The 18671-nt window shown below is 40.7% G+C and overlaps 2 protein-coding genes across 4 annotated transcripts in view; one reads left to right on the top strand and one right to left on the bottom strand.

Annotated features, from left to right (window-relative positions):
• The window catches only part of npr2 (natriuretic peptide receptor 2), a 63216-nt gene extending 53252 nt beyond the window's left edge, over positions 1 to 9964 (top strand). Inside the window, exons 17-22 of the mRNA XM_069161284.1 lie at positions 485 to 608; positions 2303 to 2371; positions 2511 to 2685; positions 5313 to 5411; positions 7331 to 7422; positions 9400 to 9964. Coding sequence (XP_069017385.1) covers positions 485 to 608; positions 2303 to 2371; positions 2511 to 2685; positions 5313 to 5411; positions 7331 to 7422; positions 9400 to 9462 — 622 coding nt within the window. The 3' untranslated portion in view covers positions 9463 to 9964. The remainder of the gene's footprint in view (positions 1 to 484; positions 609 to 2302; positions 2372 to 2510; positions 2686 to 5312; positions 5412 to 7330; positions 7423 to 9399) is intronic.
• Positions 9965 to 13565: 3601 nt separating this feature from the next.
• Positions 13566 to 18184, bottom strand: spag8 (sperm associated antigen 8). 3 transcript variants are annotated; one of them, XM_069159340.1, is made up of 6 exons: positions 18050 to 18175; positions 16483 to 16633; positions 16184 to 16229; positions 14896 to 15010; positions 14239 to 14301; positions 13566 to 13730 (listed from the first exon to the last, which is right to left on the bottom strand). In XM_069159340.1, exons 1-6 carry the CDS (start codon positions 18116 to 18118, stop codon positions 13623 to 13625), a joined length of 552 nt encoding a protein of 183 aa, XP_069015441.1. In that variant the 5' UTR covers positions 18119 to 18175; the 3' UTR covers positions 13566 to 13622. The 3 variants fall into 3 exon arrangements, with proteins under 3 accessions (XP_069015441.1, XP_069015444.1, XP_069015443.1); XM_069159343.1 differs by lacking the exon at positions 18050 to 18175 and adding an exon at positions 17812 to 17894; XM_069159342.1 differs by lacking the exon at positions 14239 to 14301 and having other exon boundaries at positions 18050 to 18184.
• Positions 18185 to 18671: the final 487 nt, after the last annotated feature.

Raw genomic sequence — 18671 nt, 5'->3', positions numbered from 1 at the left:
CCAACGCTGTACTTTATTAACAGATACACATTTCCCCGCGGTGCGATCTCACTTTAGATGAAAGGGAATGGAGAGAGCTGACAGCGAACCCCTCATTAAGGCGAGACAGAAGAGGCGTGAGGATAACAACACGGCAGCAAATCCCGTCTTTCTCATTTATCCTCTTTTCCACCTTCCCTCCATCAGACAGACAGACGGAAAGGCCTGAGAGAAAGGACAGATATTATTTCTCACCGCATTTGTGAATTTGATTAACTCACAGTGTCTTTGGATGAAACAAAAATGACCGTGAGCAGTATTAACAGAGATAAACCGATAACTGGTTTATCTGCCAGGCGTAACGTCATTTTTAGAAAATTTTATTATCGAGTTTTTAGTTGGACGTTTTTGTCCATTCATTGTCCTCTGATCCTTTAATGCTTTTTGATATGTTTTCTTGCAGCAGGAACAGCTTGACCTCACTTCTCTCTGTGTCTTTGTGCAGTTCAGTAGCAGAGCAGCTAAAAAGAGGGGAGACGGTGCAGGCGGAGGCATTCGACAGCGTCACGATTTACTTCAGCGACATCGTGGGCTTCACTTCCATGTCTGCGGAGAGCACGCCGCTACAGGTGCACACTACTGATCAATACGTCACAGAGAACGTGAAGTAAACAAGTACACCTTTGCTGACTCCCAAACTGATCTTGGAAGCCTTTAAAAAGCAGCGGCCATGATCGTAGTTGCAGCGAATTCTCTTTCTCTACTCGTGCATCGCGATGCAGGTCTCTAACCTACAGTGTGTCTCATAGTTCCACTGTGTGTGTTCCCACACACGGGCCGCAACTCAAAATAGCACAGCTGTTAGATAGAAGAGTATGTTGACGCAGGGTTGAGTCATGTTTTACCACCACGTACATACAGTATCTCCCTCTCACTGGAAAACCAAAGTGAGGTTTCTAGACTAAACACTTCACCTGCTAGAGCAGGTCGAGCGCTAACGGACAATCTCACCCCGTCAGACGAACATGACAACAAACATTTGCTCCTCTCATTTTCAGCACTTTAATTATATTGTCAGTGTGTGAAGAACCACTTATGCTTCTTGACAAGGACAGTATGCAGTATTTATCTCCTATGAAGACGTATTTATTTTATTATGACTACAACTGCATACAGCAGTCTCAGTTTATGACTCAGGAAGAGTTATAGGAGCTGACAATTATGTTATAAATGCTTAAAACTGCTCACATCCACATCATATATACACTATAAACCCTTCATTAAATATTGCTTTGAAAAGCGTCACTGCATAATTTTGGGAGAACATGAGCCTTACATACAGAGGAGGTAGCCGCTCCTGTACAGTGTCCGCAGTCGCTCCTCTCAGGTCACGTACAGGTGAAAATTCTTCACCTCGTCCTGACTGTAGTTGTTGTGTCCCTCAGAAACAGACACCTTCTAGATAAATTACTCAAATAAATAATTAAAATACAAGGTCATCTGTAGAATTTTTACCACCAGTGCTGCTGCAGAGCAATATTTTGATGGGTGCATCTGTGTTTTGTTTGTATCTGATGCTCTACACACATAAATACATGGTCAACACAGTGGACATTTCAGCAAATGTTTTTACACTATTTCACAAATTGTCTGACTGACTGTTGGTGGAAGAAATGCATTAAGTTACATAACAAAACATCAGCAACCGGCCGGGAAGTTAGATTATTTTGTTACACAAATTGTGCATATGTAAACAATGGAGGTGTTAGAGTGTGATTTGTGAAAGGGGCCTTTATCAGTCTGAACAAAATGTATGTCCCGGTCATTCACATTCACCTTGCACTGTTCACTGTTAAAGTACAGCACACAATGTCCAGCAGGTTTTATTTTTACACACAAATTGTACAAAATGAACATTTCAAATGAAGCCTAAATATTATCAGTAATAGTCTTTGAATAAACAGCCAGCCTCTGACATTGCCATAGTTACAAATGTTCTGAACTAATGCAATTCTCCAAATTAAACACAGGTTGTGTGTGTAATATTCCCTCTGTGGATGTGATTTATGATCTTGTAAATGTGTTTTTCAGTAAGCCTCAGTGGGTGTAAATAAAGTGAGACACTGTGAGGTTTCACAGACACACTAGTCTCCCAATCTGATCAGCTTTTTAACACTTGTTGGATTTACACTGTTTTTACATTTTTCATTGATGCCATAATACTTTCAGAGGACATACAGGAAGTAAAAAAACTTAATTTCTTATCTTCTTCTTGCAGCACTGTTGCTTTACTGAATCAGAACTTGTCTTTGTTTCTCTGCAGGTTGTCACGTTGCTCAATGATCTGTACACGTGTTTTGATGCCATCATCGATAACTTTGATGTGTACAAGGTAGGTCAGGATAATTGATGTTAACTGAAGTTTGGTCTCTTACTTCATGTTAACACATGCTGTGTCTTTTTTATTGTGAAAGTCCTGCAGGAATCACTGACAGTCTCAGTACTGGGATCTCTTGTGATTGGTCCTTCAGGTGGAAACAATCGGCGACGCCTACATGGTGGTGTCTGGGCTGCCGGTCCGAAACGGCAAACTCCACGCCAGAGAGATCGCTGGGATGTCGCTGGCCTTGTTGGAGCAGGTCAAAACGTTCAAGATCCGACACAGACCCAACGACCAGCTGAGACTCAGGATAGGTATACACACAGGTGAGTCTGAGCCCTAATCGCTCCTGATTGCTCCAAATTGCTCTGAATCATGCTGTGGCATTGAGCAAAGCACAAAAGGCTGAACCTCATCATGTATTTTCTTTTATGTGCAGTTTTCTGTGTCCTTCTCTTTGTGTTTAGGAGAGAACATTGTTCACACCAATCCATGAACAAATATAGTACGTCCTCTTACAAGAGCCGCATTGATCTCGTCCATGCTTGTCCCCAATGCTTTTTGAGGCTTTCTTTTGCTACTTTTAATTGATGTTGCCATGATTCCCGCTCTGGACTAGAAAGATTACTTTCCCATTCTTAATTCTGCTTAAAGTCCATGAACTGTTCTTTGAGCCCAGATAGGAAACGTGAGTATCTTGGTGTTCCCAGACCCAAATTCCCTTTGATAATAGACAGAGTCTGGCCACGCTCCATTGAGGATTGTCTCCAGTTGTTGCATCCTAACGGGCGCAGACCTCGGATTAATATTGAGGCTATTGGAGAAGCCTTTAACCAATCAGCACTGACCATCATATACCGTATGTTGTGTGCCAAAAGTCTTTCACCGCAGCTTTATTGTAACAACTTCAACATCATCACACTGGTCGTTGATTGGTCCGCAGTTCAGAGACTCTGAGCAAACCTTGACGCAAACAGACTGTAATCACAGATAAGACTGCAGCTGTGAGTAAGAGGTGGGCGGAGCCAGGCTACAACCAAGAGGTAACCGACAGTGATGTCGCCCATTGGTTTGTGAACAGCCGCTCTTAGGTTGTGACTTTGGATTTTGGCCAGCGCCATCTTGCTAGTTCGGAGTGGTTTGGAGCAGGAAGTGACCATATTTGGACGACAGTGGATCCGACTCGATCTGATTGGAAACCCAGCGATACTACGTCCCGCCCACCGATAGCTGTGACCTGACTGCAGCATAGGCCTGTCAATCGAACAGACACGCTTTCAAAAACACAGCTTTTTCAAGCTTATTTTCTAATTAATGACAGGATTATTTTCAGATGGACAGCCAGAAAACTAATCATGTAAAAAATACATTGACTAAGAATTTTATGAGATTAATTGAATGGGAGTCTATGGAGCCGGAGGCTTTTTTTTTTTTCTAGCAGCACTCGGTGCTGTTGCAGGTCAACCATCGGCCTCATTTTTTTGACCTGGAAAAAAAATACATTTCTTTTTGAATGAATCAAAGATTCAAAGGTCTGAATCAGACTACTTGAATACTACAGTTATGAGAATGTATTTAGTTTCAACTCCCACTGCGAGGAAATGCAGCTGTTATAACATTATATGTCGTGGGAAAATGTATCAATATAGCATCAGGATTTCTGATACACAGCCTCTCTCTTCTCTTTCTGTTGCATGTAGATGCATGTAATAAATTCTGAAAATTTTAGCAACCAACCAGGGCACATTTCTTCTCATCCTCAGTCAATTTGCACTAGAATGTACTGAATCATAAATAGACATACGTGACAGTGTCTGAATATGAAAACATTGTTTCCTGTCTAATACTGAATGAGTAAAACACTGACTCACTGAAGATGTATTAGTACTGAATAGAAATCATTTCCATCTTAGTAGTTTGCAGTGCTGTTGTCGGGAGCTGTTTCTGATATTTTGTCCACCCCGTTTTGTGAAGATCTCAAAGTTTACAAGAATGCAGTTCAACAGCAGCACGAACCACAGCCTCCAAAATGGAGCCGGTTTTCATTCCTAGAGCGTCAAATACTGATGTTTGGCAAAGATGTTGGCGTCGGAGAGATGCACTCAAGGTGTCCTTTGGCGTTGGCACCGCGACCACCCGGGTTTAAGAATAAGGGATGAAGGAGGAGGTGATGTGATGGATTAGAGAGAGTGACAAAGTCAGCGTAGGTAAAAGGTCAGCGTTGTTGGATTGAACAAACACAGAGCTTTCCCCCAGAAGACTGATGTTCAAGAGAGCCGTGAACATGGATTTATTTTGCATGAATGAAATGACTTATTTAAACCCTGACCAAAATCTTCTCCTGAACCTATAACCACGTGGTTTTGGTGCGTAAACCTAAAGCACCTTGAGTGTATGTCTGAGCAACAACGAGTAAGCAGTGACAACACGACAGTATGTGATGCCCTGGGATGAGAACAAGCAAAAAGTTGAATAAACACCTCTTTAAACTCTTTTAACAAAAACCTTCATGGAGGACGGATTTATTCCTGACTCTTACTGTATTACTTTAGTTAGGTGTACCTAGAGTGTGCATCAAGCGTGGGGCAAGTGTGATTTGTAACTTCCCCCCGTCTGGATGTCCACATACGGAGTGGACCTAAACACTCCGGATGTTTTATCCAACAAGAGAGGCTTGTGACAGTATTTCGACTGCATCAGCTCATGGCGCCGCTGTTTATTTTCTTATTTAGATACTCGACATGCAACAGGAGAGGACCATCGTGCTTTGTCAGAGTAATTTAAAGCTTTCTGTGCACAATTTCAAGTCACTCACACCTCTGTCTTCTTCTCTAATGACATTTTCACTGAGGTGGTTGTGTGATAACGGCTGCAGCTCCGAGCCGTCCAGGTATGATTGTGTTTTTGTTTTTTTCATTGTAAAATGTGACTATATCTAGCTTGTGTTTTATAGGTCCGGTGTGTGCCGGTGTGGTTGGGTTGAAAATGCCCAGATACTGTCTGTTTGGAGATACTGTCAACACGGCATCCCGAATGGAGTCCAACGGAGAAGGTGAGTATCACTGTCACTTCTGTTTGTTCTGGTTCTTTCACTCTGGAGCCTGTTGGATTTTTGTACCTGATGTCTCGTCACAGATTTGGAGTTTCAGCAGGGAGGAACAAGTTTTACACAAATCTCTGTACCGGTGACACTGTCCTCATTATCTGCTGTTTTTCACAGTTGAACAGGACTTCCAAGTGATTTTTTTTTTGTCTTGGAGACTGCTGTCACTCTGCTGTCACTCTGCTGTGTACAATAGATTTATCTGTCATTCAGTATCGCCATATTCTATACTGCGTCCGTATAGAAGAATCCCTGCTGTTCTGCTCTTCCTGATGTTTCTCCTACTTGTTCTTTTTTTTTTTTTTTTTTTTTTTTCCCTTATCCAAATAAACGGTCTAAGGATTGAGGATGTGAGATAAGTCTGTAACTTTGGACTTTTAGACATTCACAACAACTTCAACTGAGAGATTATAAAAATGTATTCCTGCAGACAGACCTGCAAATAAATATGCAAATTAATTACTTTGTATATGCATATTCAATATGTTTCTAAATGTCAGCAATCCACCAGATTCAATGCTGGAACAATTATCTGACTCATTAATAAGTTGACTTACAGACAGTTTTAGCAAACGTTAACCAAACAGGCATAAAGTCTGAGTTTGTCGTGGACTACTTTTAGCTGGGGATTCATACTTCTTAGGTGTATTTGGGATTGTTTTAAAAACAAAACAAAACATGTGTCTGTTCATGGTACTGAAGGAACATGTCACCCAACAGTGTGGCTCATTGTTATATACAACAATGGAGCTCTGAGGATTCAGATCTATCAGGCTTTGGACACACAGACCTCGTAATTGGATGTAATTATTATAAAAACCACCAGACATGTCCTCTAACGTTCTGTGCAGCACCAACATTGAAATTAATCCTTTATGTTCGGTTTGTGATGTCATTGTGTCCAAGATGCCCAAATTCCTTCCTATGTAGGTCCCAAAAATGTATCTGGATGGAGGATGAAATTACATTTCATCCAAATGTGATATATTTCACAGAAAATTTGCTTTCTAAATCTAAAATAAAACATTTTGACATTATTGTGAAAAACAGTCATCCAATTTTTTCTAAATGTTTTCTGGTCAGTGTCAGTCCCTCGATCTCTCATCTTGACTGGCAGCTCAAAGTCAGTGACGTAGGAGACACTAAGAGCACATGAACATCAGCAGGAGAGAGAGAATACTATGATTTTATGTGAATAAGATGGTCAATGTAATTTCATTGGTAAGCTTAAAAGCACTATGCTGTACATGTCTTTCAAATTTGTACTTATGAAGGGCAACTTTTTAGCTGCACAAAACTTTTGCTTCCTTGTCATCACAGTGTAACTGTTCTGTGTCATCACTTCTTATCTTAAAGGAAACAGGTATCTGTTCATGTGCTTGGATCCAGTAGAGGAACTAGTGTTCAGCTCAAATATGATTTCTAAGCTGAATAGAAGACATATTGACCTGCTGAGTCCAATACTTTCCACACTGACATTTCTGTCCTTAACTGGCAGTGACAGGAGCTCGTGTTATGAAACTGTGGTTGGATACGTTGCGAGTGAATCATCAGATGTATTGATTAACTACTGAGCCGCTTCCTGTATTGTGCCTCCTCTGGTAAATAATTGATAGGACTTACAGCTGAGGGCCCTTAGCCAGCGATAAACTGTGCAGCTCCGAGCTTCACAGGCAGGAACGGCGTCTCACATCTCTGCACTGTGTGCATTAATTGGACAAAACAATACCAGTTTTCATCGCCGTTAGCATTTCAGCTGCTGATGGGACCGAAGGGACCGGCTCGTGTGCTGTATTGGTTGAGGTATTTTAGATATTACAGTTGTTTTTGTCCCTCACGTTGTGAAAATGTCATCTGTTTTCTTGCAGCCTTAAAGATCCACCTATCCTCGGCCACCAAAGAAGTGCTGGATGAGTTTGGTTACTTTGATCTCCAGTTACGAGGAGATGTAGAAATGAAGGTAAGAGGCGACATCGTACCACTGAACGTGCTCACACTGCAGAACACATCTGAATGAAGTCGGTTGGCATCAGATTTTAGGCATGAAAACATGAATTTTTTTTTTTAATCTATTTGTATTTACATTTGCAGTTTGAATTATTTCATTTTTTTTTTTTTTTTTTTTAATTAATCTGTTCTGGAATAAGATTAGATAAATAAAGAGTCATATGTTACTGGATGGACCTACAAATAATGATTTCCATTATTGATTAATAGTTTACTCTGTAAAATCAGGGTCGATTGAGGACACTGAGGTTGTGTCCTCAGGGGAAGATTTTAGGAACTTGAGGAGGAGTTCATGTTCTACTGTAACAGACGGTCCACACAAAAGGTTTTAAAGGCTTCTTTAGAGATCTTTAAATATAACAGCTTTGAGGTAAATAACTTTAATAATTAAGACACAATGGCAGGTCAAGTGTTTCTCCACCAAAGTTTTCAATTAACTATTCTTTTAACACAATGGTTCTCAACTGGTGGATTGTGACCCAAAAGTGGTTTGGGGGACCATTTTGAAGTGTGTGTGAAAAAAATAGTCGAACTCATTTTGACTAATTTATCCTGCTGGGTTTTTAATTTGAAGGATATTTTCCACGATGCAGCGAGCATGCAGTAGCTGTTCGCTGCCAGCGTTGTCTTTACAGTATCAGCCAAAGCCAATGTCATCACATCAGTAGTTAGCCCTCATTCAAGCATTTGTAAGGGTTTACGGTTAAGTCTGCATGTGTATATCATATTTCATACAGTTCGTTTTAGATTCCTAAAATTTGATGAGTGTCATCACTTGTTTGAAGAGCTTACAGTAGTTATTTTTGATTCCATTGGGTTTTTAGCCCTATTTGTACTGACATCACAGACTGAACCTTCCAGCGTCATCAGGGGTAATCAGGAGTCTGCTCCTTTTGCGGGTGAACAGTAAACACTGACGTGCACAAAGCTCTGGGAAGTTGTAACCTGTGAGAGTAAGTATTCCACGTTTCATCGCTCCATCAACATCAGCGCCTGAGTTAAACATGGTTTTATGATCACTTGTACGTGCACATGCGATGTTACCACGGACATGAAACTTGAGCAGAGAGTGCACATCAAAGTTTGAGTCAAACTCTGGAAATCGGCAATAGAGACCCTTGAAATCCTTCCGAAAGCTGATGGCCATGAAGCAAAGAGCTGGATGAGGTGTTTTGAGTGACATTTGTGTTTCAAGAGGGGCAGAAAGCAACTGTCAGAGACCAAAGAAGGCCTGTTATGTGAGGAGTGCAACCACGTGGGTTTTCCTTGATATTCGTGGGGTTTTGCACTTTGAATTCGTTTCCCAAAGCCAGACTAAGTTCTACTGGGACTTTCTGTAGCATGATGGCACTTTATTTCTCCAGCGTGACAAAACGCACACATTTCTTGCCCACAACACAATACTTTCCCCACCAGCATCCCGCTCACCAGATTTGGCTCCCGGTGACTTCATTTCTGTTCCCCAAAAATGTGACACAAAATTCGATGTGTCCTCTGCTACATTTTCAGGTCCACGGTGAAATCACAAATACACATGAGCCAGTGGTCACAAAACCACGTGCAGATGTTGCTCGAGCGACATAACTTGAAATATGTATTCACGAAGGTTCTAACTTTCCCCTCCTCCGAGTGGGTCACGGTGCTGCAATGCATAGGAGTAGTCTTTTTCATCGCCCCTTAAGAAAATGATGACCTTTTTGAGAAATAAGGTTTCCACTTGACGACATCATTTTTAAATGTACATGGTTGGATTATACATTATGCATCATTTAAGAGAAAGGTGGAGGTGGAAGCAGAAGCAGTTCAGCCAGTGTAAGCTTCAGGGTCACCCTTAAATAAAGCGCAGAACTAATAGAGGATGTCAACCTCCCCTCACCCCCCTCCACCTTCATCTCCATTGATGAACCTATTGATTTCTGTGTTTTTCCAGGGCAAAGGCAAAATGAGAACTTATTGGCTTCTTGGGGAGAAGACTGATGTGTATGTTATCTGAGAGGCCTGCTGATAATGTGGCAGCAGCAGCGGAGACGCCAGCAGGAGCTCCAGTGGCCGAGTCACTACTTTATTTGTTCTAGAATAAGTCCTTAATGGTGATTTGCCTGCAGAGGAAGGGTGAACAACACCATACAACACAAATGGAGGGAATTCCAGGTATATTTATTACCTGCAAACTGTAACAGTAAAAGAAAAAAAAAAAAAAAAGTAAAAAAATATATAAAAGTTGTTTTGTATGAAGAATCTCTGTCCTAAGAGTGGGTACTTTTCACTGATAAATTCTTATTTTTTGTGCTTTCTATATTAAGATTTGTATAATGTGTTTGGAAGTCAATGGTGTATTACTATTTCCTTGAAACATCCATTGAAGTTTGGAGACACAGCGTTGAAATCGATGTCACTGCAGGGGTTCATCACCATGTTACACAGTACAAGATAATATGTATATATGTATATCTAAGATACTGTAAAATATTTTGTTCAATAAACGGAGTAAAACACTCTTTTTTTCATTTATGGACCGGCAGCATTTACCCCCCCCCCCCTCTCCCCTTCCCACACATCCCCCCCTCCCACACACACACACACACACACACACACACACACACACACACACACACACACACAAGTCATGACAGTTTGACAGATTTATCCGCCACGTATTAGACTTATCCATTTAAAACCAGGAATATTATATTATTAATGTCTAAAATACAACAAGTGTGCCTCAGAAAAACAGCCTGATGCATCTGCAGCCTAATTAACTGAGAGCAGTTGTGGACAGATGAGAGGAGATGCGGAGGAAATACAGTTGGTAGCAAGCAGCCTGTATGTGGCTCTTTTGTTGTGATGACATCACCGCTCATTAGATGCTCATTATCAGTTTTGGAATGGGGGGGATAGGCATTGTGTGTGTGTGTGTGTGTGTGTGTGTGTGTGTGTGTGTGTGTGTGTGTGTGTGTGTGTGTGTTTTCATCTCTGCAGGAGAACATCTTCCCCTCCTGCACTGCAGTAATTACCGCCCACTTTCTCACCGTGACACACTGCCAGCGCCTGTTAGAGCCACAGCGAGCGGTACGGAGGTCTCCGCTGAACCCCACGCTGACCTGCTAACTTCTCTCGACTGACCAGGCTGCCTGTCATCTTGTCATTTGTTATTTTCCGCCCTTCCATACAGCCCAGACACTTAAGTACAAATACTCCTCCAAGCACACTGAAAAAAAAAAAAAGAAAAAGGCTGTATGCGTCGAACATTTCTCAGAATTCATTTAAATATCTGTTACGTGAATTCACTGAGGGAGTTCGTGTCTTGTATAATAAAACAGATTTGGTGATTCCCGAGTGAAAAACATAGATGTTTAAGGGATTTAAAATTATGAACATGATACAATCAAATTCAATATTAACACAGACAAATATAACCTTATTTACATTTTAATTGAGCAGACGCACGTTTAATTTCTGACCACAACCTTTGTTTAGATTTGGAAACAATGAAAGTTTTGTAAAAAATCTTTTACCCTGATGGTTTGAAGATTTTAAGGATTCTGGAAAAGCTCAGAAAAGCAGTGAGTGTAAAATCCTGCTCCAACTTTTGGAATTGTGAAAAATTGGATGCTTAACTTTGCAACTGGAATTAGATGTTAATACATAACAGGTGCAAACTGACAGTAAATAGGACCTGCTTCACATGAAGTACATTCACTTACATGATGTTAAAACAATGATAGTACACACGTGTAACCACCAGGACATCCAAACATATCCACTGACATGGAAATGATCTCAGTGGGTCATCTATTGGTCCAGATCAGAGAAATGCCCCATCTGCTGTATGACATAGCAACACATAAACAAGTGAAATTAAATTGGAACAAACATGAAAATTGCATATCACATTTAATTTGAAATGTTGAGCACAAATTTGCTCCGAGGCCTCGTGCTTCAGTGGCAAATTGGTTTTCCTGTATCATCTCATGAGATAATGAAATGTTTGGAGAGAAAAGCTGCATAAATAAAAGCTAAAATTACTTGTCGCCATAGCTACCACCTACTAATCCCTGCTGAAAGCTCAGAAAGGATCAGCAGAGCTGTGAATTGTCCTCTGATTGACAGAACACATATGAATCTGTGATTCCCGACAATTCCCGTCTGCATGCTGCGGCCTGTGAGCACACATCTTTGTGAAGGCGGGGACGCTCTCCTCTGTGCTGCTTTTCTTCTTATTCAGCTCAAGGACAAAAGAAAAATATGTACCTGGTGCTGCAGGAAAGTGCTGCTTTTTGTTGCTCTGCATCATTTGATAAGAATAATTAGAGTTTGCAAAAGGCAACAGAGATATAATGGAGCCTGTGAACAAACAACCCCTGCATGGTGCGGACTGCATGAGGAAACAGGGCAAATCACAGTCAGCTGCAGCCACAGTAAGTACTAAAGTTGCCGTCACTTTGAAAAGAAAAAAGCAAACTTGTGAAATGTGACCTGGATTGAGTTCCACCGGTGAAAGCTGCTTTACCCTCTGCAGGGTCAGCGGCCGGGCTCCATCCCAGCTGTTTCAAACCTGTCAAGGTACACCTAATGTTAATCGGCCAGTAAAGACCACCGTAATGTAAAAAGAAGCCTTAAAGATTTGTGCTACATTTTTTTTTTGTTTACTAGGATTTAATGTTCAAGTGTGTTCGGGGGTTGTTTTGTTCTCCTCAGAAGACTCCGTGTCTCTGCTTATATTCATGGAGAGCTCCCTTAAGTAGACGATCCATCCATCCATTCATTATCTAGACCCTGTTTATCCTGGACAGGATCACAGGGCGCCTGGAGCTTCTGGAGCTTATTCCAGCTGACCTCGTTGGGAGGCAGACTCCATTCTGGACAGGCTGCCAGTCCATCACAGAAAAACAGACAACCATTCACATCTTCACCACTTCAATTTAGAAATCACCAATTAACCACAGCAGACATGTCTTTGGAGTGTGCGTGGAAGCCGGAGCACCCGGAGAAAACAAACAGAAGAATCTATCAGTATATAAAATCATTTGCTCTGAGTGGAGAGTTCCTTGACTGAACTGAGTCTCTGCCAAACTAAAGCAGCACCAGCCAATCACTAAACAAAGAAATCCTCATTTCAGATTATGATACAACTTTAAACAATTTGAAGTGAAAACTCAAACGTAGCTGCTAAACCTTTGTAAAGGTAGTTTACTTGTATTTATGGAAGGTTCCACAGGTGAATATATGAGGGTCAGAGGAAGAAGAATTCATGATCCTAAAGTGCTGTACATTTAGTCCAACGTTAGGATTGCCACAACACTGTCAACAACACTGTCAACAACAGTCAACAACACTGTCAACAACACTGGACACGTAGTCATGCTGTCAGGTGTATTCTTATGGTATTAAAGTAAATCTTTCCAGTTTGTAGATCACTGAGTTCTCTTTGTTTTTGTAGCAGGCTGGTTTGGTCTGGTACTTTGACTAAACAGACAAAAGGCATGTACCAACAAAAAACATGGAGAGGAAAAGAAGATGAAGATGAGGATGAGGATGTCAGGATGAGCAACTGTGCAGAGATCAGGATTATCAGGACGATCAGAAAACATGAGGATCCATGAAGCCGCATCTTGTCTTTGTTTTAGTTGCTGTTTTGTGGCTGCGCTCAGCTCTGCGTGTCACCGTTAACACTTTGGGTCTAAACTGAAAGATGTCACACACTGTGCTGACAAATACAAATACATTATTAGGAAGTCAAACATGGAGGGAAATGTTTCTCATTAAATCCATAAAACATAAACCTGTGAGAGTGTTTTGTTATAAGTTCAGAGACCGTTTGTTTGGCTGGTTTAAAATCCAAGTGTCTGTGTCTTGCTGTCTGTGTTTTGTCATTACACCAGCTGACTGTATTGATGTTTGTGCGTTTTTTTTAAGGCAGGAACACTGCAGTTACTTAAGCATCTTTCCATACATGCATTTGTAAGATATACATGAAATGGCTTCAGCATTTTGAACACCATGGGAATTACAGTCAGTGCACAGATATCAGAGTCCTGGTGAAATGCAGTACAAAAAAAAACACACCAAAGTCACCATCACTGAGTTAAAGTGGATTATTACTTTAATATGAACCGGTAATGAACTGGTGTAATGATACTCTGACATGCAGCCTCAGCTGTCAGGTGGCAGCTCCTCTTCATCCAGCCGCTTGCTGATCGGTGTGGTGAACAGCGCTGACTTCCTGAACGGTGCTTTCGAGGTCTGTGCAGCGGTCATACCCTGAGACACAGAACAACACAAGAAGAATGTTCCACTGTCATTAATCATGTCTTGATGTCTTCCGGGCCATATGCTCTGAAAGTGAGTTAAAGACATCAACACTGAGGATTATGACACAAAATTATAATAAGCATTCAAACATACATCGTACAGAGAGGCAGTAATGGGAAAGAGCTTTGAATACAGAGTCAATAATCATCTTCTGCCCGACCTTGGTGGATAAGAGCAACTCTTCTAAGAGCTGCTGCTGCTGCTGCTTTCTCCTCAGACATATTATCTGGCGCCATTAGTGACTGTATGTCATTAGAGAACAAACAGCTGCTCACATGCTACCGACCACAGTGTTCATCATTAGAGTAAATCTCTCTCACACAGATCACATATCCTTTTTGGCCCATAAATCAATCACCTATAAGAAACTGAAATTATTTAATGAGGCTTTTGGATTGACCCAAACAAAAATATGATGACAACAGTAAATTAAAAAAAACAACCCAGAATGACACACCTGTATGCGCTGGAAATTGTCACTCCAAAATGTGATGGCCTGATCAGTTTTATAATCATGAACCTGGAAATGAGACAGGAACAAAAATGAAGTGAGAAGTAATGAAGAGTATTTTGCAACATTTTTATAGATCAGATAAAGTGCTTTGATTATTGTAATAATTACATCAGAGATGGACTAAACATTTTGCACAGCCATGTGTAGTTTGTATCAACAAGCTATGACGATTAGTTTCATATTATTGATATTAAGGAATTAACTGGCATATGTAAATGAATGGCAATATCATAATACAAATTCATGCTGCACTTGACATCTGATGATGTTCTTCATGGGAGATTTAATACCTGGTTTTACTGCAACAAATATCTCTTTAGTCTTTTACTGTCACATTCAATCTTAAATTCTCGGTCGTCATTCAAACAGCCAGTTATATATAGAAGAGATGAAAACACACAAATGCAACAAACAGATGAACCAATCAGATGTTAAACTGGTGCAACATAATGATCAGAATCTTAAAGTCACTTCCAAACCTGAAGCTGCATTTCAGACAAAGCACTTTTTTCAGATTGAACATCATAAATTTGACCTCATCCCTGTTCGTGACCGTTAAATGCTTCGTCACACACACAGAGAACATACACCTACACATACTTGTGTTGTTTCAGGTTTGCGGGGCACAAATCCCTTGACACAGAAATCCGTGTGGCTTGTGGAGGAGTACTCAGTTTGGAGAGTCGGAGGGTTTCGTTCGGCGTGAGCCTTTTCACTGTGGAAACAAAAAGATGACACGTGAGCACCAAACAGAGTCTGGTCCGTCTGCCTCATCGTGATTCAGCACATCGAAGTATTTCTTTTCTAAGGAGTAACATAAAGTAATTACATGATTATTAAATGAAATGTTTTCACCTCTTTGGGTGAACCAAAAACGTTGGCATTGAAACCTCATCACAACAATGTCAACAGACAAATAAAAAAAATAAAAATAAAAAAAAAGGCTAATATTGCTCCCAATATAACACACAATATCACAATATAGTGAGGGTAACCATCTTGAAATGATGCATGAACATGTCAGAATAATGGATGGGTTTCCCATTCCTCAAATTCTCTGGACATTTTCTGAACGCATGAACGAGACACATGGAAACGACGCGGTGACGGAAACAAGGACGCATTCACAAAAACAGTGAAGGTGTAAATTGTCTGGCGGGTTTAGGAACACGAGCAGCCAAGCACAGTCTGCTCATGCCCACACAGCCCTGCAAAGAGCTCTAATAGATGCAAACAACTGTGTGGGTGAGCTGATGGTATGTAGGCCGTTTAAGACTGGTGATATAAGCAATTGTTTATTCATACCATCATCATTACATGACACTCGGTGGCTCCGTGGTCACATATTGCAGGACCATCCACACCAGGAAGAACAGAGACCTTATACCAATTTATAATTGTGTTTAACATAACAGCCAGTAAATACAAAACCTCTGAGCGCTCAGCCGCACAGTCACACAATATGAATCAAGCAGCGTTGGTGTCTAATCATTAAATCCAGGAAATTAAGAGTATGGCTCAGAACTGAGGGGTGAGACACTGTCTACTACTGGACAAGTTTGTCTTCATGGAAGACACGCCGCTTTGAGTTCTTTATGAGCAGCTAACTCGTGCGGGATGTTAACCACCCCACATCTGTGGGGATAGACTTTATAAAGATGACTGGCCTCCATGTAAAACAACACCATAAAATCTGATTTAAAAGGTATTACAGCTGGGATTGAACAGTAAAACAAACCCAGGCGTGTCAATATTACATCACTCTCCTCCAACATGTTCCCCGCAAGACACGCTCGGGCAGTGGTCTTCGTTTCCATAAACAAAATTGTTTCCAGAAATAATTCATTTCTATATTATATATCAAAAGACTTGTTCATAGTTGATTTACCTTGTCATCTGGGCAGCACGTTTCTCCAAAAGCTCGCATCGGATGCCTGAAATATAAAAAGAGAGATGAGCTGAACGTACGTAGCAAATCCTCTAAAAAGACTTTGAATCGCAATAAAAAAAAAAAAAAAGAGGTCACAGCGGTTTTCAGTGTCTCTGCCAACGCTGTAATCTGGTATTAGGACACCTCCACCTGAATGAAATCTGTTCGGCTCCTCTGAAATACTTGTCCAGTCTGTATGTGGCTTCTACACATTCAACAGTTCCTTACTCTGGCAGGTGAGAGACAAAGACACGTACCCTTCAGCCTCACCCCTGGACTCCTCGGAGTGACATAAGCTGTTTTCAACGTGGTCATAGTCTCCATTTTAGCCTCCTGGTTCATCGTCAGAATCCCTTTGTGTCCGTGTCTCCGGATTTGCATCTTTGTCTCCTCGGTGTCAAGAGCTCCCTGAATTAAAGGACAGACGGGGTTAAGATGAAAAAAATGCATTCTGGTTAGAAGCAATGATATAAATACTACCGCTGTAAAGATGGTGATGTTCAATGGCAGGTATCAATTTAAGATGAATACTCTTGACAGTGCTATTTACAGTTTATTATTTCAATGTTCACTCGTTATCTTTGTATCACCTAAATCTGTGTTCTGATTTGTTTAATTAATCCATAAATCAAAACAAAATTTATTGGCAGCAGTTTGGATTTCTGTTTACATCATCATCTCAAATGCAATTATATTCAGTAAATTGAATGTCGTATGTTTTGGACCTTTGCTCAGACAAAAAAAAAATATATATATATTTTTTGAGAAGGTCACCATAAGCTCTTGGTTCTTTCAATGGTGATTTTTGTCATTTTATAGATCAAACAACTAATCAACAAGTATTTTGAAGAGGATGAAAATACACTGATACATAGGCTTTAAATCAAAAAAGGAAGTACGCCAGCTGAAAGGACACTTCCAATTCAATCAGGTGGACTATTTTTTTTTATCTTTAGGCTTCATCTATTCTCAAGTCTTCCCCCCTCTCGCCGCTTCCTCTAATCAGCTGACAACGGGTGTCCACGGTAAAGCAATCAGATTTCGCCACGATCTCAGATAGCTCATCATGCCGTCCCTGTCAGACTTCAAATCTGTTCTCCTTCATCAGTTGTTATTTCAGTGCATTTTACTTTGATCCTCTTCCAACTGAGCTCATCAGAGTCATCTCATCCAGATCTTCAGCATCCCTTTCTTCCCGCCACCACCACCACCACCACCAGTATCTAGACCCCGGGGGGTTTCCTGAACCATGCACAGCCTCTTCTAACATGATGACGTCACCGTGGGGTCGAAGTGATCCAAAAGGATTCTCACAAACAAAATACACCAGCAACTCCTCTCTAATTATCTAAACAAATAACATTATATAAAGATTGTATCAAATGGGAGGGCAAACATATCACAAAGAAAAAGGTGATGGTGTGACTTTTTTTTTTTTTTATATCCAGTCTTATGCGGTCCAACCAGTCCGCTGGCGACCTGACCTGTCAAACACTACAGGTGTACCTGTGTCACTAATGACACTAACGACTCACTAATGACACTAACGACTCACTAATGACTCACTAATGACACTAATGACTCACTAATGACAGGAATTACGAGGTCCACGTGTGTCAGGTTGAGTTTCCTGTGATAAAGGTCTGAAGTTATGTCTGTTCCTCGGTCTAATGATACGGAAAAAAAACAAAACACGGTCGTGGTGTTAACGAAGTGAAACTAACAAATTAGTCGTTTATTTTTCAGTCATGTCTTGAGTGAGTTTGACTGAGACGTTAACTAACATTCAGGAGGATAACTCAGACCAGCGCTGACTGCACTCACCTCTTCAGCCAAGTTGTGCAGGAGACATTTTCCAACACAATTTTCCTCATTGGTTTGATGGCCGCTCATTGTAGCAACAAGACAACAACTAAAATGGAAGAAAAAAAAAAAAATGACCCGACGTAACGTTGAATAACTGACTGTCGCGTTAAATGGGACATTCCCTGTCCTCTGGCTGAAGTTACGACTCTCCTTCACTTAGCAACAGGCTTCAGTTGACGGAAGTGTTACCATGACAACGGAACAAACTAAGAGGCTATTTGTCATAAATTCCTCAGCTGGAAGTGCAACATTCACAAGTATCATGAAATGGAAATGGATTTTACAACGAAGTATGAGACAGTTTCTGTCCAGCACTTAAACAATAGAAATGAAATAAATTTGGACACATCTGCAAATTCATAAATTCTGGAAATTTGAGTGGAAAGGAGAAATATATTTTCAGGGTTTTTACAAGATAATTGAGTCTTTTTGTGGACAAAAGCATAACTGACACACATTCTTAATCAGACTATTTTCTAAACAACTTAAAACATGTCTGGAGGGGATCTTTGATATTCTTTTGACATCAGTATTACTTTTTTTCTTCCTCCTGCTGCCTTTTTTTTTTAAATTTGTATTT

This window comes from Embiotoca jacksoni, unplaced genomic scaffold, assembly GCF_022577435.1.
Source record: "Embiotoca jacksoni isolate LCO1_2020_lvr unplaced genomic scaffold, fEmbJac1.0.p SCAF_10, whole genome shotgun sequence".
NCBI lineage: Eukaryota > Metazoa > Chordata > Actinopteri > Embiotocidae > Embiotoca > Embiotoca jacksoni.
The sequence above is the reverse complement of the archived record's forward strand: the minus strand, read 5'-3'. Positions and strand labels throughout refer to the sequence as shown.